Source organism: Cyprinus carpio, chromosome A14 (genome assembly GCF_018340385.1).
Source record: "Cyprinus carpio isolate SPL01 chromosome A14, ASM1834038v1, whole genome shotgun sequence".
NCBI classification, from domain to species: domain Eukaryota; kingdom Metazoa; phylum Chordata; class Actinopteri; order Cypriniformes; family Cyprinidae; genus Cyprinus; species Cyprinus carpio.
In genome coordinates, this window is record NC_056585.1 from 9,044,599 (window position 1) to 9,069,062 (window position 24,464).

The following is a 24,464-nucleotide window of genomic DNA, read 5'->3' on the forward strand; positions in this document are numbered from 1 at the left end:
TAACGAGCAGTTTATTGGCCGCGGAGTGAAAATCGGGTCATTATGGCAGCCTATTACTGGCAAGAATATTTTTTCTTGAAATATAAACCTATCAGCGAACGTGTATAATCTCCGAAAACTCATTGGTTGATTTTCTTAAGAAGAGGATTAAAAAGAAGGCATTAAAATATTGATTGTCTTGTAAAACAGCCACCTGCCATCATTCAGAAACATCCAAGCGTGTCTGTCCTCTGATTGGTCGCTGTTAGAGATTAAATCCACGTCAAAAACTAAATCTATTAAAAGACATTTCAAATATTAAACCTTGGCTGTATGGACATTAATGCAAATTACAACAAGAGCACGTTTCTTAAGTCTCGTTTTAATAGATAGTTACAGAACACGCACAATTCAACCATCCCTCATTTGAAACATTTTAAAGACGTGTACTTTACTACAGTTATAAACAATCCTTATGAACAGCAACACCAAAACATAAAACCAAACAATATATTGATATCAGACACATGAGCGTGAGGAAAAACGAACCAGGAGACACACAAAGATACAGACCAAAACAAAAAAACATGGGATCAGGAAGATTTGTAATGTTTTTGAAAAAAGATCTGCTCATCATGGCTGCATTTATTCAGAAATACAAACAGCAATATTGTAAAATATTATTGAAATTTAAAATTGTATTGAAATGTAATTGATTTGCAATATAGGAATTTATTACACACAGGAAACAGTTGTGCTGCTTAAAACGTTTTGGGAAACATTTTCAGCATCATTCCTCCAGTCTTCAGTGTCACATGATCCTTCTGAAATCATTCTAATATGCTGAATTAATATCAATATTGGAAACAGTTGTGCTGCTTAAAATGTTTTGGGAATCTGTGATACTTTTTTTAAGGATTCAGGATTCGATGAATAAAGTTTAAAAGAACAGCATTTATTTAAAATAGAAATCTTTTTATCAATTTAAAAAATCCTTGCTGAATAAAAGCACTTTATTAAAGCATTCATTTCTTTCAACAAAAGAAAAAAAGAAAAGAAAAAAAAAAAAAAAAAGATAAGAAAGAAAGAAAGAAAATAACTGACTACATTTGAATGGTGGTGGTTACAAAAAGTCTTTTTAACTTTTTATTCATCAAAGGGTCCAGAAAAAAAATATCACAGGTTCCAAGTGTGTGTATATATATATATATATTAAGCAGCACAGCTGTTCCCAACATTGATAATAAATAATTTCTAAGGACCATGTGACACTGAAAGACTGGATTAATAATGCTGATGAAAATAAAAATTTTATAAACACATAAAAAAATTTGCAATAATATTTCACAGTATTACAGTTTTTTCTGCATTTCTGATCAGATAAATCCAGCCATGATGAGCAGGAGTGACTAAAATACATGATACAGACATGACTAAATAAGACTTTAAAAAAAAACATTAAAATCTTCCTGATCCGGAACTGTTTGAAGGGCAGTGTATCTGTTGGGCTGCTTTCTTCAGGGATCGGTCGTGTTGGAGGAGCCGCAGCTGTGCGGCAGGGGGCGCTGTGCTTAGGCCGCTCAGGTGCTCTGGGAGACGGGTTTGTCTGGATGAAGCTCTACACAGGACCTGCCTCTCTGAAATATGAGGCTAGCTGAGAGGCAGCAAGGACAGGAGATAGAAGGGGAGCAGGTTTAGTTGTGGTCTCGAGGTCACTTCAGCCTGAAAGATAGTAACAGTAGCAATTTGAGATCAGCACACATTATAATCAGCAAAGATATAAGATTTAAAATGGTTAAAAGTGACAAACTATTCATTTCAAATAAATAGTATTTTTTTAAACTCTTTATGGTCAAAAGGGTTAAAAGTATTACAAAAAATGCTGTTTTTAAACTCTTTATTCTTCAAAGAAAATAGTATTTTTTATGAAAAGCTCTGTTTTCAACACTGATAATCTTCGAAGAATCCTGAAAAAAAAAAATTCAGCTTTGCATACAGGAATATAACATTTGATAACATATGGACGAATAGTTAGTTCTTAAAAGAACAATTTTGTTCTTAGTTTGACAAATATTTTAAAATAATAAAATAATAAATAAATTAAATAGTTGTGAATGCATGTGAGTGTGGTTTAAAATGCGTTTGTTTGTTTGTTTACCCAAAGGTTTATAAGAACACAGTCTCATTCCATGGAATTTTCTAAATCATTATAAAACTTAAAAACTAAAATACACAGACTGCTGGAGAAAAAAAAAAACACATTTCTAGTTTAAAGTTACTTGTGACAACTTGCCCCAGTCTCCCTTATATACGAGTATACTATATATCAATTAGAATTCTTACCATTAAGAAAAGAAGCTGTAAAAATAAGAAAAGACAACAATCCCCAGAATCACACAGCAAAGCATAATCATCATTTTCTTCTACGGAGAGAAAGATGGATACGTATGAGACAGTAAAGACAAATAATAGAGAACAGGAGAGAGTTAGAAAATGCACATGGGAAAGGGAAGAAGTTCTCACAGCAGACCACGTCTATTAAAATGTTGCTTATTAAAAATCATGCACAATTCTTTTACAATGACAGAAGGGAGAAAGAGGAGTGAAACAAAGGAAAGGTTCAGGTTTAAGGCCTGTGTGTGTTACTTACCATCAGCTTTGGAGCACATTCATAACACAAACCGAACAAGAAGTTTTCCTGTGCTTCTTATAATTATTTATTACAAGGCACACTGAAGCTAAGTGATACTACTTATATTGTGAATAGATGACTAACTAATACATTTAAATACATACATTTTAAACTTACTGTGGTGAGCGTTTAATATAATTTAGCACTTTAGTTTTGGGGTTTTCCATTTTTTTTTTTTTTTTTTTTTTTTTTTAAGTAAATAACTTTTTTGCAGGACTGTAACCACATGATTAAGAATAATATTTTAAGTAAAAGTGTAACTGTTAAACCCATACTCACATATAAAGCTTTTATAACTATTGAAACCCTAATGGTTTATTATTAAATATAAATTAATATATAATTTATTAACATATAAACGAATGACAATGATCCCTTTGAATCCATCAATTCATTTCTCAAAAATGTACAAAATACTTAGAAAATATATAACGTAATTTATTCCTTTGGTTAATTCCCATACAGATGTTCATCACATTAAAAACATACACATGTGGATCTCTTCCATTCTGGACGACCCATCAAAGCTTAGCTTATTGTGTTCATTTCATAGGGATCCAAAACAGAAGCTAATACACATCGGAGTCTCTGAACCCTTTTGATCAAGAACATTTCTGCAGTTCGTCCAGTAGATGTAGACATTGATGTGTCTAATGAACTCACAATACAATAAAAACATTAAGGCGTAAAATGGAAGTTACCTCCTCCTTGTGAGTCTTATAAAAATCCCTTATTTTGTGCTCATGGATTTGTCCGTGTATTTAAAATGTGCTTCCTTCAATGTAGTAGAAGTTCCTTAAACATTTCCCATCACAAAAAAAAACACAGTCTGTTTCCTTGACTATCACTAGGGTTCCAGCAGAGTAGTCTCCCATTGGTGTGTGCTGATGAAGGGAGGGGCCACAGGTGCAGGGGGCGGGGCATTCGTCTTGACGTACTTCCAAGGAAAAACAGGGAGGATGAAAAGGAGTGGAGGAAATGATCATCTGTAATAATGGAGGGCTTGTGAGCAGCCACAGAGGTTATTTTAGAACCTGTGTGAGGACGACGATGAGGATGATGATGATGAGCACCACAACACCAATCACAACCAGTATGATCTTTTCTACAAGAGACGAAACAAAACACGATCCATTAATCCAACAGCAAACACCTAAAGTCTTCAACCCTTCACCACCATAACAAACAACCCAATAACACACAGACAACATAGAAATGAACTCCGCAACCAAACCGAAGGACGCCCAGGAGATCCCAAAGCCCAAAACAAAGCATGCTTATTTATGTCACCACCTCCGTATCTGCATAACACCCACACCAGTCCCAGCTCCCAGACCTTACACACACTCCTCTGACGTTTACTCACCAGAGCCTTTATCTCAGACCTACGGATAAACCCACTATCAAAGCAATAACTGCCAAAACTGCCAAAACCACAGACACTATAATAATAATTTTCTGTGAAGAAAAACACATACACACAACAACACAATTGTTAGCATCTACGTCAGCATTTGAGTAAAACATAAATAGCTCACTCAGATATAAAGACACAACATCCAACAAATGATCTTTGATGGAAAATCTGGTATTCATTTCAGGACTAGGCAATGCATTTATGGAAGAGACAATCTCTAGAAAATGATCATTTACTCCACTGAATTTTATTTTTTTGTACTAAATGATGATTTTTGTACTGAAAGTATAAAAGCTGTCACTGGTGTGGTACCATTCAAAAACTACATATATACAATTTGAGGTACTAATATGTACCTTTAAGTTACTTTTATGCACCTTTAGGGGTACCTTGTGTACCTTTTGAAAAGGTAGCCAACTGACTGCCCCAGTGACAGTTTTCATACCATTTTTCTGAAACTGTTGAAGATTAATAAAAAATAGATAGATAGATAGATAGATAGAAAGAAAGAAAGAAAGAAAGAAAGAAAGAAAGAAAGAAAGAAAGAAAGAAAGAAAGAAAGAAAGAAAGATAGATAGAAAGAAAGAAAGAAAACAAAGCTTGTGCTTCACAATGGTATGCCCATCATATTCTTAATGTGACATATTTCCAGATGGAATCTCAGAATTTGTCTCTTCGCTAAGCAATTTCCAGAAATGTGTATTTTGCACATCTTGGTCTTGGTTTAATACACATACTCAATAAATCAGTCTTAATATTTTGCTCTGCCTTGGTCAGTTCATTCCATGTACAATAAACCTTGTTAAAACCATAACTTCTTGTAGCTTTGATTAATTGTAATACTTTTCTATTCTTCTACTTTTGTTTATGCCTTACACATAACTATTATTAATAGATTTTTCAAAATAGAATTTTATATAAGAATATAATACTACTATACAAGTCATCATTTCCTGTATAACGTTCTTTCTTCTGTGGAACATAAAAGATGATATTTTGAGAATCTTGCTCATAGAGTGGAACTCAGTGATGTTTGCTTCCTAACATTCTTAAAAATATATCATATTGTGTTCCACAGAAGAAAGGGAGCAAATGAAGAACGTTTTCATTTTTGGGTGGAGTGTTCCTTTAAATTTAATATGAAAATCTGTCAGTGTCATTGTTGTACCTGAACAATGACAATAAAGAGAAGTAGTTTCATAGGTGGAGCGAGTTTTATATTTTAATACACATGCTGTGTTTTCTATGATTTTATCTGTATAAACAGAAGTGGCAAAACGACCAAAATGCTAACACACCCCTGACTTCATGAACGATGGTAACAGATCTCGTAAGCTAAAAGAGTGTGTGATGCGTCAAATGTTTTGTTGCTATTAATATGACATGAAAAGTGAACAAATGTGTGTGATACATTGCTTTTTCTCATTACATGAGTTACAATGGAATCCTGTAATGGGAAGTTTCAGGGCGCGTCAGGATTAGTAATAATCATTGGGTTTGTTAGTGTGTGAATGTGACTGTGTGTTTAACGTCAGCAGGTTCGGACACGGTGAGGAGAGGCAGGGCGGGAAGGGGGCGGGGCCTGATATTCATCATGAACTCACACGTTGAGCCTCCTGCTGATATTTAGCAGCTTTTTTAGTGTCAGCAACTGCCCGCTCCACAAATCCCACTGACTGGTCCATGTTGTTCTCAATCCTCTCAATCATACCGCCCTACAGTGGATTTTGGTTGAAGATGAAAGAAGAAAAAGGAAATAGAGAAGAAAGAGAGAGGGAGAGAGAGAGAGGTGGGGGCAAAAACAGAGGAGAAGAGAAACAGCAGAAGCCACACTGACTGTTACAGTGAGGTCCGTACCTTCCGGGCTTTACTCTGATACCTGACTGCTTTCTTGGTTTCAGTCTTTGCCGCTTCAACGTGATCGACTGCTTTACCTACATTCACCTCAATGTTATCAACCATGTTGCCCTGAAACATAATAAAAAATATGGAGAAAAAAGAAATATATGAAAAACACATACATGGTGTCTTTATCTCTAAAAAAATACATATCTACAAACACATATACCCAGGTGCACCATGCACACATACAGAGGGGGAGGCCGGGGCTTGTTGTCACACAGGAAAGTAATTCTGAAATTGGTCTTAAAGTGGTAGTTCACCCCAAAAAAATATAAGTTGTTCAAAACCTGTATGAGTTTTGTTTTCTGTGAAACATAAAAGAAGGTATTTTGAAGAATTTTTGTAACCAAACAGTTAATTGTAAGGAAAAAATGACTATGTCAATAGGGACTAGAAACTGTGCAGTTAATCACATTTTTCAAAATAACTTTTCTTATGTTCAACAGAAGAAAAGAAAGATATAAAATTTAAAAAAAATGAAGAATGAGAAAAAAATTATCTTCATATAAAAATGAACTATCTCTTTAAGCAGCCAATGTGTTTAAAGATCTTTTTAATTTTCCAGGGCAATAATGGTAAACATGTTCAATATATCTTTCAAGTCAGTACTTTGGATATATAAAAATTGGCTTTTAAAACCAAACCCGCCCTGATTCAGTAAAAAGAGTGACAACTAGCCCCGGTCTGCCTTATTCAGTGTTGACATTCTGTAGAACAAGGACTTGAATAAAATGAATTTACTAGAGAAATACTAGAAGCTTACCGTTTAGATTTTTCTCCATTGCAAGCAGTTAATAAGCAAAATAACGGTGGATTGGTCAATAATTTATCAGAACTCCTTATTATTAGCCTTGCTCCAAAACCTAGTGAACTGCCTCACTGTTTATAGTCTACACAGACAAACTGAAATGAGCTAATAAGTGATTGATTTGAAACACATCTGATGAGCAGCAACCCAGTTAAACACTGTTTATGTTCAAAATACGCACCACCATTCAAAAGTCTGGGGCCAGTAAAACACTTTTTTTTAATAAAGCAATGATGCATTAAATTGATCAAAACTGATTTACAAACAATTTGTTTGTCAAATAAATGCTGTTTTTTTAAAGAATCATGAAGCAGCACAACTGTTTTCAACAATGATAATAATAAATGTTTCTTAAGCAGCAAATCAGCATATTAGAATGATTTCTGGTGGATCATGTGACACTGAAGACTGGCGCAATGATGCTGAAAATTCAGCTTTGCATCACATTAATAAGTTATATTTTAAAATACATTTAGTTATTTATTTAAACCTAAAGGTATTTTAAATTGTAATAATATTTTGCAAATCGAGGAATCTTATATAAAGAAGTATAATTTCGCTAAATTTTGCCTATTTAAAAAAAATCATCTAGTTGTGCAGCTCGCTAGGTTTTTGAAAAAGAGCAACTGACTTTTTTCTTCTAATCAATGTGAAGGTGTAATGGGTGTATAAAGTTTGTGACCAAATAACTCACATAAATGAAAAGCAATAAATAAAGTAAATAAAAAAAAAATGCCAACAAAAAAAACTAACACTCACATGTGAGAGAAAAGGCTGAAGGGAAGTCACTCTGACCAGCAGCAGCCAACAGAACGAGTTTGAACAAAGAGGAAGAGAGACAAGGATGCTACAGACAAAAGATAGAGAGAGGCAGAGAAAGAGAAGGAAATGCATGACAATGAGGGGGAAGTCAGAAATCACTGATAGCGTGAAAGGATGGAGAAAAATGATGGACAAACAGATGCGTGATGAACGGAGGAGTGTACCTGGCTCTCCACCAGCATGGCGATGTCCACAAACATGTCATGCAGCTCCTTTATGCTGCTCTCCAGACGCACAATGTCTTTGTGACGTGCTTCAATCTCACTCAGCGCTTGTTTGGAGATCCCTGAATCCACAATCTACAACACAAACGGCAGATTTATCATGGTGTAGCATGAACATTCACATTCAACAAAGATTTTGAAAGTGTGAGGAGTTTTGCTCAGTTTAGAGCAAATTATCACAGGAAACGGTCACAGGATCCAGTAGAGATGGAGTCTAGATCTTGTGGTCTTGGTTTTGAGACATTAATATGGCCTGAGTCTCATTATTTAATGTCCAGGAGCCTAAGATAAAAACTACAACTAAACAATACGTTAAAAGCAACACATAACATAAACAACAAAAAAATCAGAGGGAACATTAAGTTGAAAGCAACATGCTACATCGCTACATTGTTATTTCTAATATAAAGTAACCACTTGCACTGACATTTTACTTCATGTGAAAAGTAATGTGTTATTTGCATTACATTTGCATTATTAAGCGTGTAGGTGGGCTACTTCTCTACTGCTGTGAAGTCGCCACGGAAGTTGCATTTTAGTAGCATTTATGCTATGAGATAAGTGTGTATTTACACAGGAACCACAATCACAGGAAACAATGAATCACTCAACTGTTAAATTCATGACAAAATACTTCTGGCTGTGTTGATTCAAAAGCCCACCAGAGTCCACATATTTTAATACAGCTTATATGCTGCATTAAAGGTGGGCAATATGACCAAAATCTTATTTTGTGCCACTTTAAATCTACAGTGTCAAGATCTAGAAACCTATTTTAATTAAATTACATATTTAATTTTAACTATAACTTTTAACTTTAATCATAAATATTATTTATTTTAAAATAATAAAATTTCAGGATTCCAGAAATGTTAAAGGGGTCATATGATGCGATTTACATTTTTTCTTCCTCTTTGGAGTGTTACAAGCTATTGGTGCATAAAGAAGATCTGTAAAGTTGCAAAGACTAAAGTCTCAAACCCAAAGAGATATTCTTTATAAAGGTTAAGACTCGTCCACGCCCCCCTAAAACGGCTCGTTCTAACACGCCCCGACGTCTACGTCACGATGTGGGAAGATTTGCATAACGCCGCCCAAATGTTCATGCAAAGAAAGAAGGTGTAACTTTTATGCTCTCTGTTGCCACCGGCGCAATGTTGTGGAGACGCTGTGTATTTCGTTGTGAAAGCAAAGCTACTTTGTTTGACAATTTACAACACTGTTCCAGAACAGTTCAACCCAAATATTCAGATGTGTGCAGCACATTTTGCGGAGGATGAGGACTGTTTCCTGTGAGAGTAGCCTACAATTCCTGTGTCTGTTTCTATAAAGTGAGGAAATTCAAACTTTGCAAGAACAGTCTGGCGCTTCTGACACACAGCCTGTAAGTACGTTTTCATATTTAAAGAATTTGCCACTGATGATTCAAACGCAAGTTTTCAGCAGTGTAGAGTGGCGCTTGTTGTTTGACGTTTGCAGAAATGCAGACATGGTTTTATGTTTACGCAGCGAGACGAAACGCATAAAAAAACAGTATAAGTCATTATAATCAGTAATTATGTCCCCACTGGATGCTACAAATGCCTCGTTTGTAATGGGTTTTATTGGTTTTGTCTCGTCGCACCAGGAGACAGCATCACAGTATGTTAAGGGGCGTAACATTTCTGTCACATGCTTGAGGCATTCAGCCAATCACAATGCACTGGATAGCTGGCCAATCAGCGTACAGGTCGCTTTTCAGAACGATAACCCTTTAAAAAATTAATCCTCCCAAAAAAGTGTGGAACAAAGAAGAAAAAAAAAAATACACAATATGTAAAATAATGTGTTTTTTGAACCTTAAACCACATAAACACAGCGCATTACACCAAATACAAAAAATAATGTTGTTTTTAGCAGCATCATATGACCCCTTTAATAGCTGTATGTAATTCAGGCATCACATTCTTTTAAACAATAAATTTCCACTACTCTTCCAGTCATTTGTGATTTACTAGACAGGGATTTAAAAATAGATTTTTTTACACACAATTTCTACCCAATAAAATATTTTAAATCTTGCCATTACTTAAATAAAAAAGTAAATTTGTTATTAAAAAAGATTCTGTTTTTCTGTTTTAAGATTCTCTTAATTTACACTCTTGATTGACTTTTTCAGTTCTAGAAATTACACTTTTTTTTTTTTTTATTAAGCTACATAACACATCCATATTTTCCAAAACCTTGGGAACCCTGGATCTTTAAAGAAAACAAAAAGTTGTTGAAGGGGTTAAATAAAATAAGAAATATGTTGATTTGTAGTTGTTTAATCTTATTTTAAATCATTTTAAGCCATCTTGATGCTCCCTGGTTGAGAAACAAAATAAAGGTACAAAGCTGCCACTAGGATGGGACTCTATGGTACAAAAGCCAAAGGGTACATCTGATCTTCTACATTATTTAACCCTAAATGCTGCATATTAGTACCTTAAAGATACACATTAGTATCTTCAGAAAGGCTACTGCCACAGTGACAGCTTTGTACCTCTTTTTCTGAGTGCTGCTTTAGACTATAGATCTCGTGCACTGCCTATGGGAGCACGTTCTGAGGAAGGGAAAGGTTTTACACACACACGCACACACGCATTACCCCTGCTGTGAAAACAGCTGCGTTTCCTCCCTCCAGCATCTCCTCCAGCTCCTCATCAGTTGTGGCTTTACCAGCTAGAGCGAGAAGCAAAACAAAAGCAAGTCAAAGACAGAAAGGGGAATAGCACAGTGTCAGTTTGACACGGTTCAACCACAAGCTTGAGAAAGAAACGTCCTGTACGCTGCACGCTGTTTAATAAGAGCTGCATCATATACACTGCTGTTTAGTCAGGAGTGAGTGTGCGGGCCCCACTTACTGATCTCTAATTGTCTCTGAATGCGACCTTTGCTTTTCTCTCTGAAGTCAACCTGAGCTTCATTGTATTTGGTCATCACATCAACAAACTTCCTGGAAAGTACAGCGTGCTGGCAGGGCAACATTAGGGCAGAGTTAATAGACCGTGTGTATTTGTGTTTGTTACGTGAGAAGGATGTTGACTCACCTGTGATTTGCGTATTCTCATGTCAGCCGATACTCTTTCCTCCACCTCCATATCCATATCAATTTCAATAGCAGAACAGACAGAGACACACACACACACACACACACACACACACACACACACACACATTATATAATTAGTTAACTAAATCTAAATATATATATATATATATATATATATATATATATATATATATATATATATATATATATATATATATATATTATATAAATATATAAAACTTTTTTAAAAAAAACTTATTTTTCAGCTATTTGCCAAAGCAACATTTCTCATTAAGTTTAATTTGATGTACTAAAATTACTAAAACTGCATTAAAAAGTATATAGACATGTAAAGAAAGAAAGAAAGATAACAAAAAACACAAAAAATTACTAAAACTTGAAATAAAATTAAAACAAATATGAAAAGTAGCATCTCAGTGATACTAAAATAACACTGACACAGGGTAAATATTGCTTTTCTAAAGGTAAAAGATAAATGGCACACATTATTCTGGGTCAGAAGTGTTTGTAAAGCCAAACCTAGTTCTTTGTGGCCTATTTCTTTCACCTAATGAGAACAGCACAAAGCAGTCCAGTATACGAGTAAAGACACTTACTCTTCAGTTTGTTACGAGCATTGTTGGCCATTTTCTTGATATCGTTAGTAAGCGCCTCCAAATCATCCTGCGTTTCTGTTCACAGACAAGAAAACAGAAGTTCAGCAGATGAAGATGAAGATGTGTGTATTTTGTCATTGTTAAAAGGTTGTTCTTTCAAAGCTCAGTAGACTAAACGGAGTTAGGTTTCATGCACACTACCATTCAAAAGTTTGGGCTCAGGATTTGTATTTATATATATATATTTTTTGAAAGTCTCTTATAAAAGAAACAGAACTTACTGCAGTGTATCATATCTCATGTAATCGATGTGAATAAAAAGTTTATAAACAATATGTCCTATAACGTTTACTTCAGGTAAGCCAATCAATGTCCATAACTCGTAAAAGATTACTCTTGAAAGGAGCATTTTGTTAAATATATGCAATATATTATATATTTATAATAGTTTTCTTAAGCGATGTCTTATTTTATGTTAGAATAAATCTGCCATGAGTTTTATTTCTAATGAGTTTCATTAGGTATCTCTAACTAACAATTAAACAGAGTGGGTCAAAATGCCCACAGATGAGCATCTCTTACTCTGGTCTGATGTTGGTGCAGAAAGAATAACCGAGTAAAGTTTCTTCACTTCAGCCACATTCACGTCGATCTTATCAATGCTGTTCCTGATGTCTTCAATCTGAAACAAGCGATAAAGGACACATTCAGACAAAGCACACCAAAAATATTTTCACAAACACACTGTAAAATACACAGAAGAACATGCCTGAGAGAAGAACTCATCCATAAAGGCAGCGTTGTCCACGGCGATCTCAACATCCTCATCATCATGATCGCATGTCTGAAACATACAACATAAGAAGTGCATACTAAACGACAATTTAATAGACATTTCGAAAGATATTTAAAGGGACAGTTCACCCAAAAATGAAAAGTCTGTCACCCATTTACACACCTTCAAGTTGCTCCAAACTTGTATGAATTTCTGTTGTGCACAAAAGGAGATATTTAGAAGAATGTTGTAACCAGACAGTTGCTGGTAGCCATTGAGTTCCATAGTGTTTTTTATATCAACTGTTTGGTTAAACTCATTATTCAAAATACCTTCTTTTTTATAAGTGATGACAAAATAATTATTTTTGGGTGAACTATCCCTTTAATCTACTTTAATGACATATCTACTGCTAATATTGAGCAACTCCCTAAAGATGAAAGGTAATTTCCAGGATGGGGTATTTCTAAGCCAATAACAATAACTGACAATCAAGAACTAACCACTAATTTGACTTCTTGCAGTTTAATTCTTTCTTTTAATTTGATTATTTTTTCAAAACCACAGATAGCAAATAATCAGCTTTTAAACTGTGCTTGGTAATTTGCTAACAAATCAGAAGTGACTCATTTCATATTTATGAAATATGATCATAGTAACCATAACATGAATCAGTAATCAGACAGCCACGTGTCATATTGTTCTAAAGGTCCCAACTGTTAGAATACAAAAAGCATATATATTTAATGCACAACAAGTGTTATTTTATGAATAACAACTAATAAATATTTTGAATTAGCTTCCGTTTTAATTTTTATTTTTATTAATGTTTTAGTAATCTTGTTAGGTGTGTTTGCCATTTTTATTCATCTGAATCACAACCTACAGTATATGTTTATATTAATAAATGTTTATATTTTATATTGAGCACTTAAAAAGGCGGAACTATGGCAATGGGTGTATGGTTTCCGGCACGTGCTGTACGCGGTAGACCAATCACAACAGACCGTGCCATCTGACCAATCAGAGCAGAGTAGGCTCACGGAAAGGAGCGGTTTAGAGAAACTGAATCTTAGAACTGCTTCGAATGAACAAAGGGTCATCTAATTTTCCAGAATCACTGGAAAATTAGGTGATATTAAATGCATATTTTAAGATAATTAAAGCATTTTTTTTTTAACCTTGCAGGCATGTAAAATTTATTGTAGGAGGCTCCCAAAACAATGTTAGAAACCTTAATGGCATAATAGGGGCACTTTAATAACAACTGAATATGCTATCAGTGAAGGACATATCAGTCATCGATACAAAAAGTCATGAGTTTATAGTCTAGTTCTCTTTAGATTTGGGTTCTTTTATGTTAAGTTAATGGGTTTCTTAATTAAAATGCACTTTAAGAACATAGTTCTTACATTTATCATGCCACATGAACATCCGGTGTTACAGGCCTCTGCTGACAAGGCACAATGTAAGCTGCCCTGAAACAGCAGAAGGACCTGCAAACTGTCAAATCTCCATTTTTATTGCATGTAAGCTCATATTAAACATGGCTGAGGTAGAATAAAGTACATGCAGGAAGCAGGGTAAATTGTGATTTTGCGTCTTGCACTGCACTTTTATTTGCCAAGCACATAAAGGTGTGTCTTGTGACGTTTTATGAAGAGCATGTGGAGACCAGTATTGTTTTCCACTTAATAAAAGCTTTCCTGTAGAATGACACAACAGCAGTGTAACACACTGACGCCGCCACGGAACAGAGAATGGCGTGAGAAAACATTATAATGTGAGTCAGAAGACACAAGGGTTGAAGTCCGAGTGTAATCACACCTTTTTTATGACACCACTCAAGGATTTCTCTATAGTCATCAAACTTGCAGCTCCGTCGCTCCACCACAGAGGAGCCAAACATACACACACTGTGAAAGCCAATATGAAGACAAAGCACTTTTACTCATAGAATAATGCTGTGATACTGCTGTTAATCGTTACAGACTAACCTCAAGAAACACTCTAAATATCTGAAATGCATAAGCATCATGATGTGATCAGTGTAATTTGTAAGGACGCGGGTACAGAGGTTCTTTGTCTTTACTGCTGTTTATGCATTAGTGAATCAAGCCAGTGATTAACCGATAAACTTACTGTTCCTGTCAGCAGCGTGAAAACCTGTTCTCTATATTGTGATTATTTTATATACAGCAAGCGATCAAAGCTGGAGCAGTCAATACAAGATCATCTGATTTCTGCCATTATAGTCAATGACACAGTTTGCACTGCTCAACCGGTCTCTTATTTACGTTGCGTTTTCACTGTTAGTTATGACGAAAGTATTCATTAGACTGCAGAAATCTTGTTGCAATAAGGAGATCGTTGTGGTATTCATGTGTAAGTAAGGACTGTGTTGGGCTACATTGATGCAATGGGAGTAATTCTAAATATAATGCTGTAATCAACACTTTTCACAATCAGTTAATCTTGGTGGCTTTTACAGTAAAAGCACAGAAAACATTTCTAGAGAGCTAATGCTGATTTCTTACGCAAAGATGTTAGCCAATCATAGCAGTGTCAGTTTAGATTGCAGACATGCCCCTTCCTATCAGAGGACTGAAATTGGGGTAGAAAATTACAATATATATCTAAAAATGACACTTTTGATGAAACTAAGTTTAGAAACACACCTCAGCAAACATTATGAAATCATTTTAAAAATGCATTTCACATGAGCTCTTTTCATAAGCTCTCATGCTGAAAACTTGAATGTTGCAGTGTGACGTATGAATCCCTAACCCATAGAGCAATATTTTTCTTTAGCAAACACCACTAAAACCTACAGATCCCCGTAGGACAAAAGTATATTTACTGTGGCCACAAATTATATGTTCCCTTGTTTTATGAATTTGTTCCCTCATTTTAGTTAAATCGCAGCCACAGACTAAGAATTATTTCCCTTTTTTATGAATTAGTTCCCTCGTTTTAGTGAAAATAAGGCCACAAATCAATAATTCATTCCCTTGTTTTGATTTAATTAAATATATTAGGCATGTTATGTGTAGGGCTCATTAAATACTCCATAAATACCTGATGATAATTTGGTGGAAACTGGTTACTTAACATAAAACATTTTTGTAAAAGACCATCAACTATGGTCTAACATAAAGGCAGTATAATGAAAACAAGCACTTACTAAGACTGTACTAGAGACTTTCAGCTGAACTATTCCTGTGACAAAGTGTAATTTTACCCATCCTTCTGACAAAGACTTCAGCTCTATTTTCAAGTTTATTTGTAGTATTAACAATGTGTTGCCAACCCAACGGGTTTTTGTGAAGGTCAAAAACACTTACACACACACACACACACACACACACACACACACACACACACACACACACACACACACAAACAAATGCAGTGTGCTGGAAAAGCTGTGAACTGAGGTAAAGAGATAAGCCTACAAGAGACTTCCTGCTGAAGGAAAATAAGAGAGAGAGAGAGATAAAAAGAGAGATACAGAGAGATATACATACAAACATAAAAAAAAATAAAGTCTATAATATGTGCGATACAATGTGTTTTTCCTGCTAACCTTACTTAAAGGGACAGTTCACCCAAAAATGAAAACTACCCCATGATTTACTCACCCTCAAGTCAACCTAGGTATGTATGACTTTCTTCTTTCAGATGAATACAGTCAAAGTTATATTTAAAAATGTCCTGGCTCTTCCAAGCTTTATAATGGCAGTGAGTGCATGTTATTTTTCAATAGTCCAAAAGAAGTGCAATAAAGTGCATCCATCCATCATAAAAAGTGCTCCACAGGGCTCCGGGGGTTAATAAAGGCCTCCTGAAGCGAATCGATCCGGTTGTGTAAGAAAATAATCTGTATTTAATATTTTATAAACAGTAATCTCTAGCTTCCACTAACTGTTATACACACGTTCACAATAGTACGCCGTTCCGGCGGATGACGTAAGACATAAGCATAGCGTAAGCTAGTCTTGTGAGATCCAACATTTGTTTACAGGAACAAATGAAGCAAAGTTTCCTTAATTTAGCAAAGGAAAACCAGTCTCCTCTTTGCTTATATTGAAATCCTCCAACATGATTTGTGACCAGTGTTTTGTTCTGCTCTCTCCTCTGCACTTCCGCATTAATCACTTCTCACCGGAGCTTATGCTACGTCATCCACTGGTTATTGTTAATGATCTTACTACAACAAAAAAACACCAAATACCACAGTTTATAAAGTTTTAAATATGGATTATTTTTCTTACACAAACTCATCGATTTGCTTCAGAAGGCCTTTATTAACCCCACGGAGCCGAGTGGGACAATTTTTATAATGGATGGATGCACTTTATTTGATGTATTTTGGACTATTGAAAAATAACACCCATTCACTGCCATTATAAAGTTTAGAAGAGCAAGGATTTTTTTTTATATAACTCCGACTGGATTCTTCTGAAAGAAGAAAGTCATACACACCAAGGATGGCTTGAAGGTGAGTAAATCATGGGGTAATTTTCATTTTTGGGAGAACTATCCCTTTAAGACCACTATATAAGAAGCCCGTTTGGAGTGGCCAGAAGGACACAAAAACAAACTGTCACCAACACGCAGTGTTCCCGCTCAGCTGTTTAATGTCCCACAGTTCCGTTAGTGCTCCAAGAAGAGCACCAGTGTGTGTGTGTACTGAACCTATAACACTCTTATATACACACAAAGAAGAGGAAAACAGTGTGGCCACACCAAGTTAAACATTACTGACAGATACAGATGAAATAACTTATGTATTGGGAGGTTAGAACGGAATATCTTCTTCTCTCAGCAGGATTTCCTAACACAGAGGGTCACACGCAGACATGCCCCAAACAACTGATTCTAGTGCTGTTTGCTAAGACAAGTATCACGTCTACTGCTCATACGTAAGGTTAAAGATTTGAACAAACACCTATAAATTACACTTCGCTATGAAATTAATATTAAGTTTCACTGAGTAACTGAATGACAACTCAAATCATGCAACGTGTGCTATTAAAGTTACTGTACTTAAGGTTCCTCTGATGGATCATAAAAAATATATATATATAAATTATTCTAATAGATTTATATTAAAAGAGGGGCCCAAGTCATATTTAGGGATCTGAACCAGGGTTATTTTGCATTTAAGTTTTTTTAATGCATTTTAATTGCTATTTTATATTTGAAGGTGCCATAAAATACAAAAAACACTTTTATAAGGTGTTTGAACACAGTTGTGTGGCCGCAGTGTGTAAAAACAACCAGCCTATAATGGTAAAAATCCACCCACTCATTGTTTTATAATCCCAATAAATCATAAACAGTCTCTCCAGACTAGCAGTTCCAGATTTCTCACTACTATGACGTCATACTCGGGGAAAGTCCCGCCCATTTGTGATGCTCTGTGCCCTATTAGCATATACACAGCCCTGAGTGAGAACGCCTTTAGGAGCGTCTTGCCTCATCCAGCTACAAACTCAGCGCCAAAGAGCCATTAGAAGTATTGTGTGTTGGGATGCACCAACGAACAGGAGACTCCTGAGGACACGGTGGTTAAATGTCCCGGAAAAAAATGTAAAAGTCCTATACGTTTGTGCTAACATTTTCTGCCAGACTGTCTCTAAAACGAGGATCAGTTCAGCGCTGGAGTTGTGCAAAGATTGCTTCTGAAAGAGGGATCAATATCAACGCTTCGTATGCACACGTCCAGACTCCAGACAAAGTAAGCATCACGCGTCATATTTTGTTTTCCAAAAGAGCTTCTTGGCTCTCTGTAAGGTTAATGTTGCTAAAGCTACCATTGTCTCTGCCTGTTTTCACTAATGCTGCCTTCACATGCTACCAGAATGATCGTAAATAGAAATGTGGTAGTTTAAAATTGCATTAGGAAGCAATGTGAGGTCAGTAACATGGTCACCACCAGTTAAACCAAAAAACAATGAAACATCAGAAGCAAAAGCTATGCGGGATCAGCACCCCACTTAAAATTAAAGCGGAAAAACAAAAATAACAGCATGTTTTGGCTCATACCCTAAAAGTGCCAATTTATAAAAAGCTATAAAAAATTATTGGCAAATTCAACAAGCTATAAAAAAAAAAATTCTGTGGGGTATTTTAAGATGAAACTTCACATACACACTCTGAGGATATCAGGGAACAATTTAAAATATTGTACCAATGCATTCTATGGCACTTTTAAATGTGGTCTAGTTTTAATTAGTTTTCACTCTATTATTGTTCAGTTTAGTTTATTTATTTATTTTTTATTATTATTAATGTAGTTTTAGTTTTAGTATTATGCTAAATGGTATAATTTTAAAAAGTTTTACAGCACTAAAATTCCCAGCACAGTCTAGTGTTATCATGTTATCGCTATTTAGTAGCATTGGCATATATATTGCCAGAAGATTGTACACATTTTGTAATAAGTTTTATAATATACAAAAACTATTACTATCACAAAAACTAAAACTAATTTGTGGCCATTTTTATTTCAGCTAGTTTTTTTATCTTGAAGTTTTTCTCAGTTTTAGTTTTAATTTCTCTGTACATTTTTTTAATCCAGTTTTTGTTGACAATTATAACACAGATGGGAATATCATAGTGACTGAAGGATGGGCTCTTTTGTCTTGAATCAGTAAGTAACCCTGCCAGAACACCCTAGCAACCACCCAGAACACCTTAGATACAGCATAACAGCATGATAAAATCACTAAAAACACCCTAGCAACTATATAGCAACACCCCAGCAACCACCCACCTCAGCATTGTGTTGCTGAATCTTGCCCGGGCAAACACCAGAATGTATAAAATCTTATTTCTGTTATTGTTGCAACTCAATAAAGAACCGTTTAAAGATTAAACCACTAAGAGGAGTCTAAAATAAATAAATAATAAGAAGAAATGAGTGAGATTTTCTGTATGCAAAACAGCACGGAAACACATCTATGACTAATGTAAATAAGGTTCGGCCATGAACACACGCACACAAGATCCTCTTGCCTGCTAGACAGCTTCAGGTAACAAAGTCAACAAAGGACATATTTGACTGAGGCAGAGTCGCCACAGAAACAAATCCTCACCTCTGACCCTGCCCATAACATCTGACAACCTCTCCAAAACATCCAAATAAACTAGCCCTGCCAACAGTACTCTGGTATCGTACACTGTACAGTACTGTCATCAGGTGATAACACCATAGTATTTTAAAATACCATATTCCATATCACATAATTTAGTGCACACTTCAATTTGCCTTACAAAATACCATCATACTGCCATAATACATGCTCAAAAAAAAAACATGATACATGTTTTATAAAACATGGTATTACCATGGTAAAATATGACATGTCTTAAACATCATTATAGGATTCAATGTGCAAGTTAAAAAACATGTGAGTGCCACAGTAAATATCTAAAAACTAAAAAAATAAATAAATAAAATAAAAAACATGGCAGTACTGATACATGGCCAAATGCCGAGGTAGTAAAATAAAACATGATAGTCTGTATGGTATGTCTGAAAAAAGTGCTAAATATCAAAAACTATGGTAATACCACGATACATGTCCAAAAATGTGGTTGTATTGGACTATGTCTGAAAAACATGGTATATATGTATGTTTGCATGTACGTATACATATACATATATATATATATATATATATATATATATATATATATATATATATATATATATACTGTATGCATATAAACATGGTACCACCATGATACAATGCCAAAAACCAGGGTAGTATTGGGTCATATATCTGAAAAAGATGTGGTACATATTCAAAAGAAACATTCTTGTACCATGTTACATACAGTATACATATAAAAATGTTAGTATTGGGTTTATATACATATAAAAAAAACATGGTAGTACCATGATCCATGCCCCAAAATTTGGTAATATTGGGTTAGAAGTCTAAAAAACATGGCACATATCAAAAAACATGGCAATTTCATTATGATATATGGCCAGAAACCATGGTAGTTTTGCCTAGTAGATATACATAAAACATGGTAACATTATACATCTGAAAAACATGGTATATATTATATCAAAAACATGGAACCACAGTAGTACCATGGTACATTATACAGTAGTAGTACTGGATTATACGTCTGAAAAACATGGTACATGTAAAAGTAGTACTATGGAATTTTATGCAAAACATAAAAATAAAAATGCCCGAACATCATGGTAACTGTCCAAAAAGCAGTCAGAACTATGGTCGTAATATGTTTTTATTTATTTACTTATTTATTTATTTTTTGGTTAGTGTTGGAACAAAATGGATGGCAAACTGTCTATTGTTTTGTTTTTTCTTCAGTAAGCATTTTAAGATCATCCTCCTCTCTCTTCCCTCCCCATCTGCCCAGAAGCCCGTGACCCTCTCCTCGAGTCAGGTGACCACATCAGCTGTCCAGCACTGTCTGCTCTCCTCTATTCACATCTCTGACATGACTTCTGCTGCCTGGAGCGAGCACTTGTTGGATCTTCACCCACTAACTCCATTTCAGACGCTTTTTAAAAAATATTATTTCTCTTGGTGGAACAGCCACAAATGTACAAAAAGTACAAAAGTCACAACATGTTCTTTATTCATACTTTAACCATCGTCTAACAGGATTGAGACGAGCTCCATTACGTAATGTCATTCCCATACACTTGGAGAGCAGTTTGAACACGCGCTCACTAAACAAGAGAAATAAGCAGACGCTTACCGCTTTTAGTTGCTCCAGTCGGTCCTTCATCTTCAAGTCTGCTGGTTAACACTATCTTAAAAATAAAATAAATAAATAATAAATAGAAGAAAGTCAAGTGAATCGGGAAGGGGTGAGGGTAGCGTCAGTCGGGCTGCTGAACTCCGGTGAGGCGTGTTATTATTCCACCGAAGGTCCATGCAATATGGCTGCTCTTCTCCAAACCAGGAGCTTTTTTCCTCTAAATCTATCCGCTCAGAGGATTAAAACAACACTCGCGTTCAGTCTGCTTAATCTGCCTTCCTCCCTCTCCCTCTCTTTTCTCGTTATAATCGCTTCTCTTTGACGCATGCTCTCTCTCTCTCTCTCTCTCTCTCTCTCTCTCTCTCTCTCTCTCTCTCTCTCTCTCTCTCTCTCTCTCTCTCTCTCTCTCTCTCTCACCTGTCCACGGTCACGCCCTGCGCGAACACCTGTGTGCGACCCAGTCCACATTTATCCCTCCAAACTATTTTAATAAGCCATTTTTTTCCTAGTAAATATGCTGTTTTCTATTTCATACTAAAGACTAAGTTGATTATCTATATTATAGATTTACTGGTAGCGGTCTGGTCGAGTTTTACTGGTAAATAGAGATATGGAGATATTGACTGCATTACATGCCTCATATCTCACGCACACACTGTGACATGATCTTTTTAAACATCAAAGGGCACCAATTCCGTGTTTTTTTGATAACTATTAGATGTTTAATGATAGCATAAACTCAACCTCGCATGAAAAGGAAGTGATTATAAATATATCAAATGTCGGTAATTCCCCCACAATAAGGAAATTAAATTATTTCCAGTGGAATGACTTGTTATAACGAACTGCTTTGAATTACTTGACATTATCTCCCCCACATTTTGTGCACTGTTGCCTATTCTGTTTTTTAATACATTTTGTCTGATTAATTTTAATGTTTAATTTAATATTTATTGCATTTCCAGAAAGTTGACACTGCTTTTAATTGACCACTTACAGTAAATGTGAAAAAAATATATAATAATATAATATAAATATATCAATTATAATTGTACTTTTCAAATAATTACTATATAGTAATCATTTAAATAACAGTAACTATTGCATTACTAACTAATACAGTATATATTTATATACTGGTATGTATTAATTATATACTACTTATTCTTTAGTATATCTATCTTATTTCTTAAAAAAAAAAAAAAACGATTCTGTGATTCAGATATTAAGGTGTTTCTGACATGGAATCCCATGTATTGCAGTTATGTTAGTAACTATTTACTAGCTACTTACTGCACACACACACACACACACACACAGTGATCGATGAGTATAGCCCACTTCAGGAGATTCATTAACCCTCTGCTCTGTCAACACTAAGCGGATGATGAAGCGCAGTCACAGCCGTCTTCTCCTGATCAACCTCATCATCTCTAGAGCGGAGCAAATGTGACAGAAGGTCGCTAAAACCCTTCCTTCTGAATGTGTGTGGACCCAGACTCCACAGACTCTGACACGAGTGAGATAAATGACTATTTCCTGCGCTCTGGTGGCCACATTGTGGTGTTACGCAGTACGTAGTCTGCATCATCGTTATGACTAAACGTGCCATGGTCACCGCAGTTTCTGACAGACACCTTTGATATACTTACATAAAAACTCATTACAGTAAATGTAACATTAAATCGCTTACAACTACAAAGTTGTATTCTCCCTTATAATGTGAAAATTAAGTATTATTAATATATTGATTAATATAAATATTTACACTGCCCCCGGCTCCAGACCTGTACGTCATCTTACATTTCCCTGAATAAGATTTTGTCTCATATTTATATCATATGATAAGTGAATGCTGTTTTTGTCACGAATACCACGAGTGCAAATGTCATTTCAGTAAATACGAGGGTAATATTGTGCTATATTTTAAACACAATATTGTTTTTGTTCAGGTTTGCCAACAAAAATATAACTTACCATTTCATTAAAAAAAGAAATAAAAACATTTAAGGTATAGTTAACCAAAAATAAATAAATGAATTCTGTCATCATTTACTCACCCTCATGTTGTTTCAAACTTGAATGACTCACTTTCTTTTGCATAAGATAAAAGGAATTGTGAATATTGTTGTTACTAAGCTGTTTTGTCACTAGTGACTTGAACAAAAAACACAGAGATATATCTATTTTTTTTTTTCTTTTATGATCCATACTTTATGTTAGGCTATTGTAGCCTAAACATTTAACACAGTAATAGATTTAGATTATCTTTTTGGGGGTATTTTCACAGCCAAATTAGTTTGCAATTAATTAATCGCAGCACCCTGTAATTAATTAAATAAAAAAATTAAAAATACTAACAGACTTAAAACCATAAAAATATACACACATATAAACAAGAAAAATTAAGACATAATTTCATAATGTTGTGCCTGATGATCGGTGTATATACATGTAAAACACACACACACACACACACATATAGTACATATGTACACAAACATTTATTTTGGATGTTATTACTCGATTTGACAGCCCTAATTTAAATATTGTATTAATTTCACAATAATATTTGTAAATGTTTTTCCCGTATGTGATAGCATATACATTTTTATTCTTTTATCTAATTGATTGTGATGCTTCATTTAATATTTATTGTATTTTCACAATGTCAAGCACATCTTTTCATCGAATTTAGTATATAATTACACCATTTTAAAAATTTGCCATACTAACTTTCCCAAATAGAGTAATGCCAATTTCATTAAAAATGAACTATTCCAAAATAAAAATACACAACCTCTTAATTTAAAGGAAACCCACACTTTACAGTAGCATCTAATATTTAGGTTAAAAGGTTTGACTCTTCAATATGAACTGCACTGAACACTGTCAGATAATCTAAAACACCTCAGCCTCACCCATATTTATGCAAACTCACATCAGACCTTAAACTAGGTACACGCTGTTCTATTCCTGACTCCATGGATTGCTGTTAGACTTGACAGCAATTTGCACTCCAAAAATATCCACAGTATTTAAATATCACACCAATGACTAGCAACTTCACATTTTAGACCAGAGCATTACTTTGCTTCCTTGTCTGAGCAAAAGAAACTTCCTGAAGCTTCCTAAAAATACTTCACATGTAAACAACTGAATGAAAAAAGGGAATTGTCAGTCCTTTGTTTTACAAGAAGGCCACCACAATTTAAAATTCACTCCAAAAAAAAAAAAAAAAAAAAAAGAGACCAAGCAAGGATTATTATATTGAGAATGTTTTTATTCCAAGAATTCCTCCAAGTGCTTAAAGCCTTACATAGAGAAGTAAGCACTGGGACACTCAACCTGCTCTCACACCTTTGAGTGAGTGAGTGTCAGCGTAGGCATGTCTGCAC

At 34.9% G+C, this 24,464-nt stretch overlaps 1 protein-coding gene across 2 annotated transcripts; it reads right to left on the reverse strand.

The window, feature by feature from the left end:
* Positions 1-3,088: 3,088 nt before the first annotated feature.
* On the reverse strand, positions 3,089-21,409 carry stx3a (syntaxin 3A). Of its 2 annotated transcripts, XM_042769856.1 has the most exons (11): positions 21,064-21,409; positions 12,304-12,378; positions 12,117-12,216; positions 11,535-11,609; positions 10,916-10,986; positions 10,730-10,838; positions 10,474-10,547; positions 7,785-7,919; positions 5,946-6,056; positions 4,038-4,129; positions 3,089-3,776 (listed from the first exon to the last, which is right to left on the reverse strand). In XM_042769856.1, exons 1-10 carry the CDS (start codon positions 21,091-21,093, stop codon positions 4,046-4,048), a joined length of 864 nt encoding a protein of 287 aa, XP_042625790.1. In that variant the 5' UTR covers positions 21,094-21,409; the 3' UTR covers positions 3,089-3,776; positions 4,038-4,045. The 2 variants fall into 2 exon arrangements, with proteins under 2 accessions (XP_042625790.1, XP_042625789.1); XM_042769855.1 differs by lacking the exons at positions 4,038-4,129; positions 11,535-11,609; positions 12,117-12,216; positions 12,304-12,378; positions 21,064-21,409 and having other exon boundaries at positions 10,916-10,972.
* Positions 21,410-24,464: the final 3,055 nt, after the last annotated feature.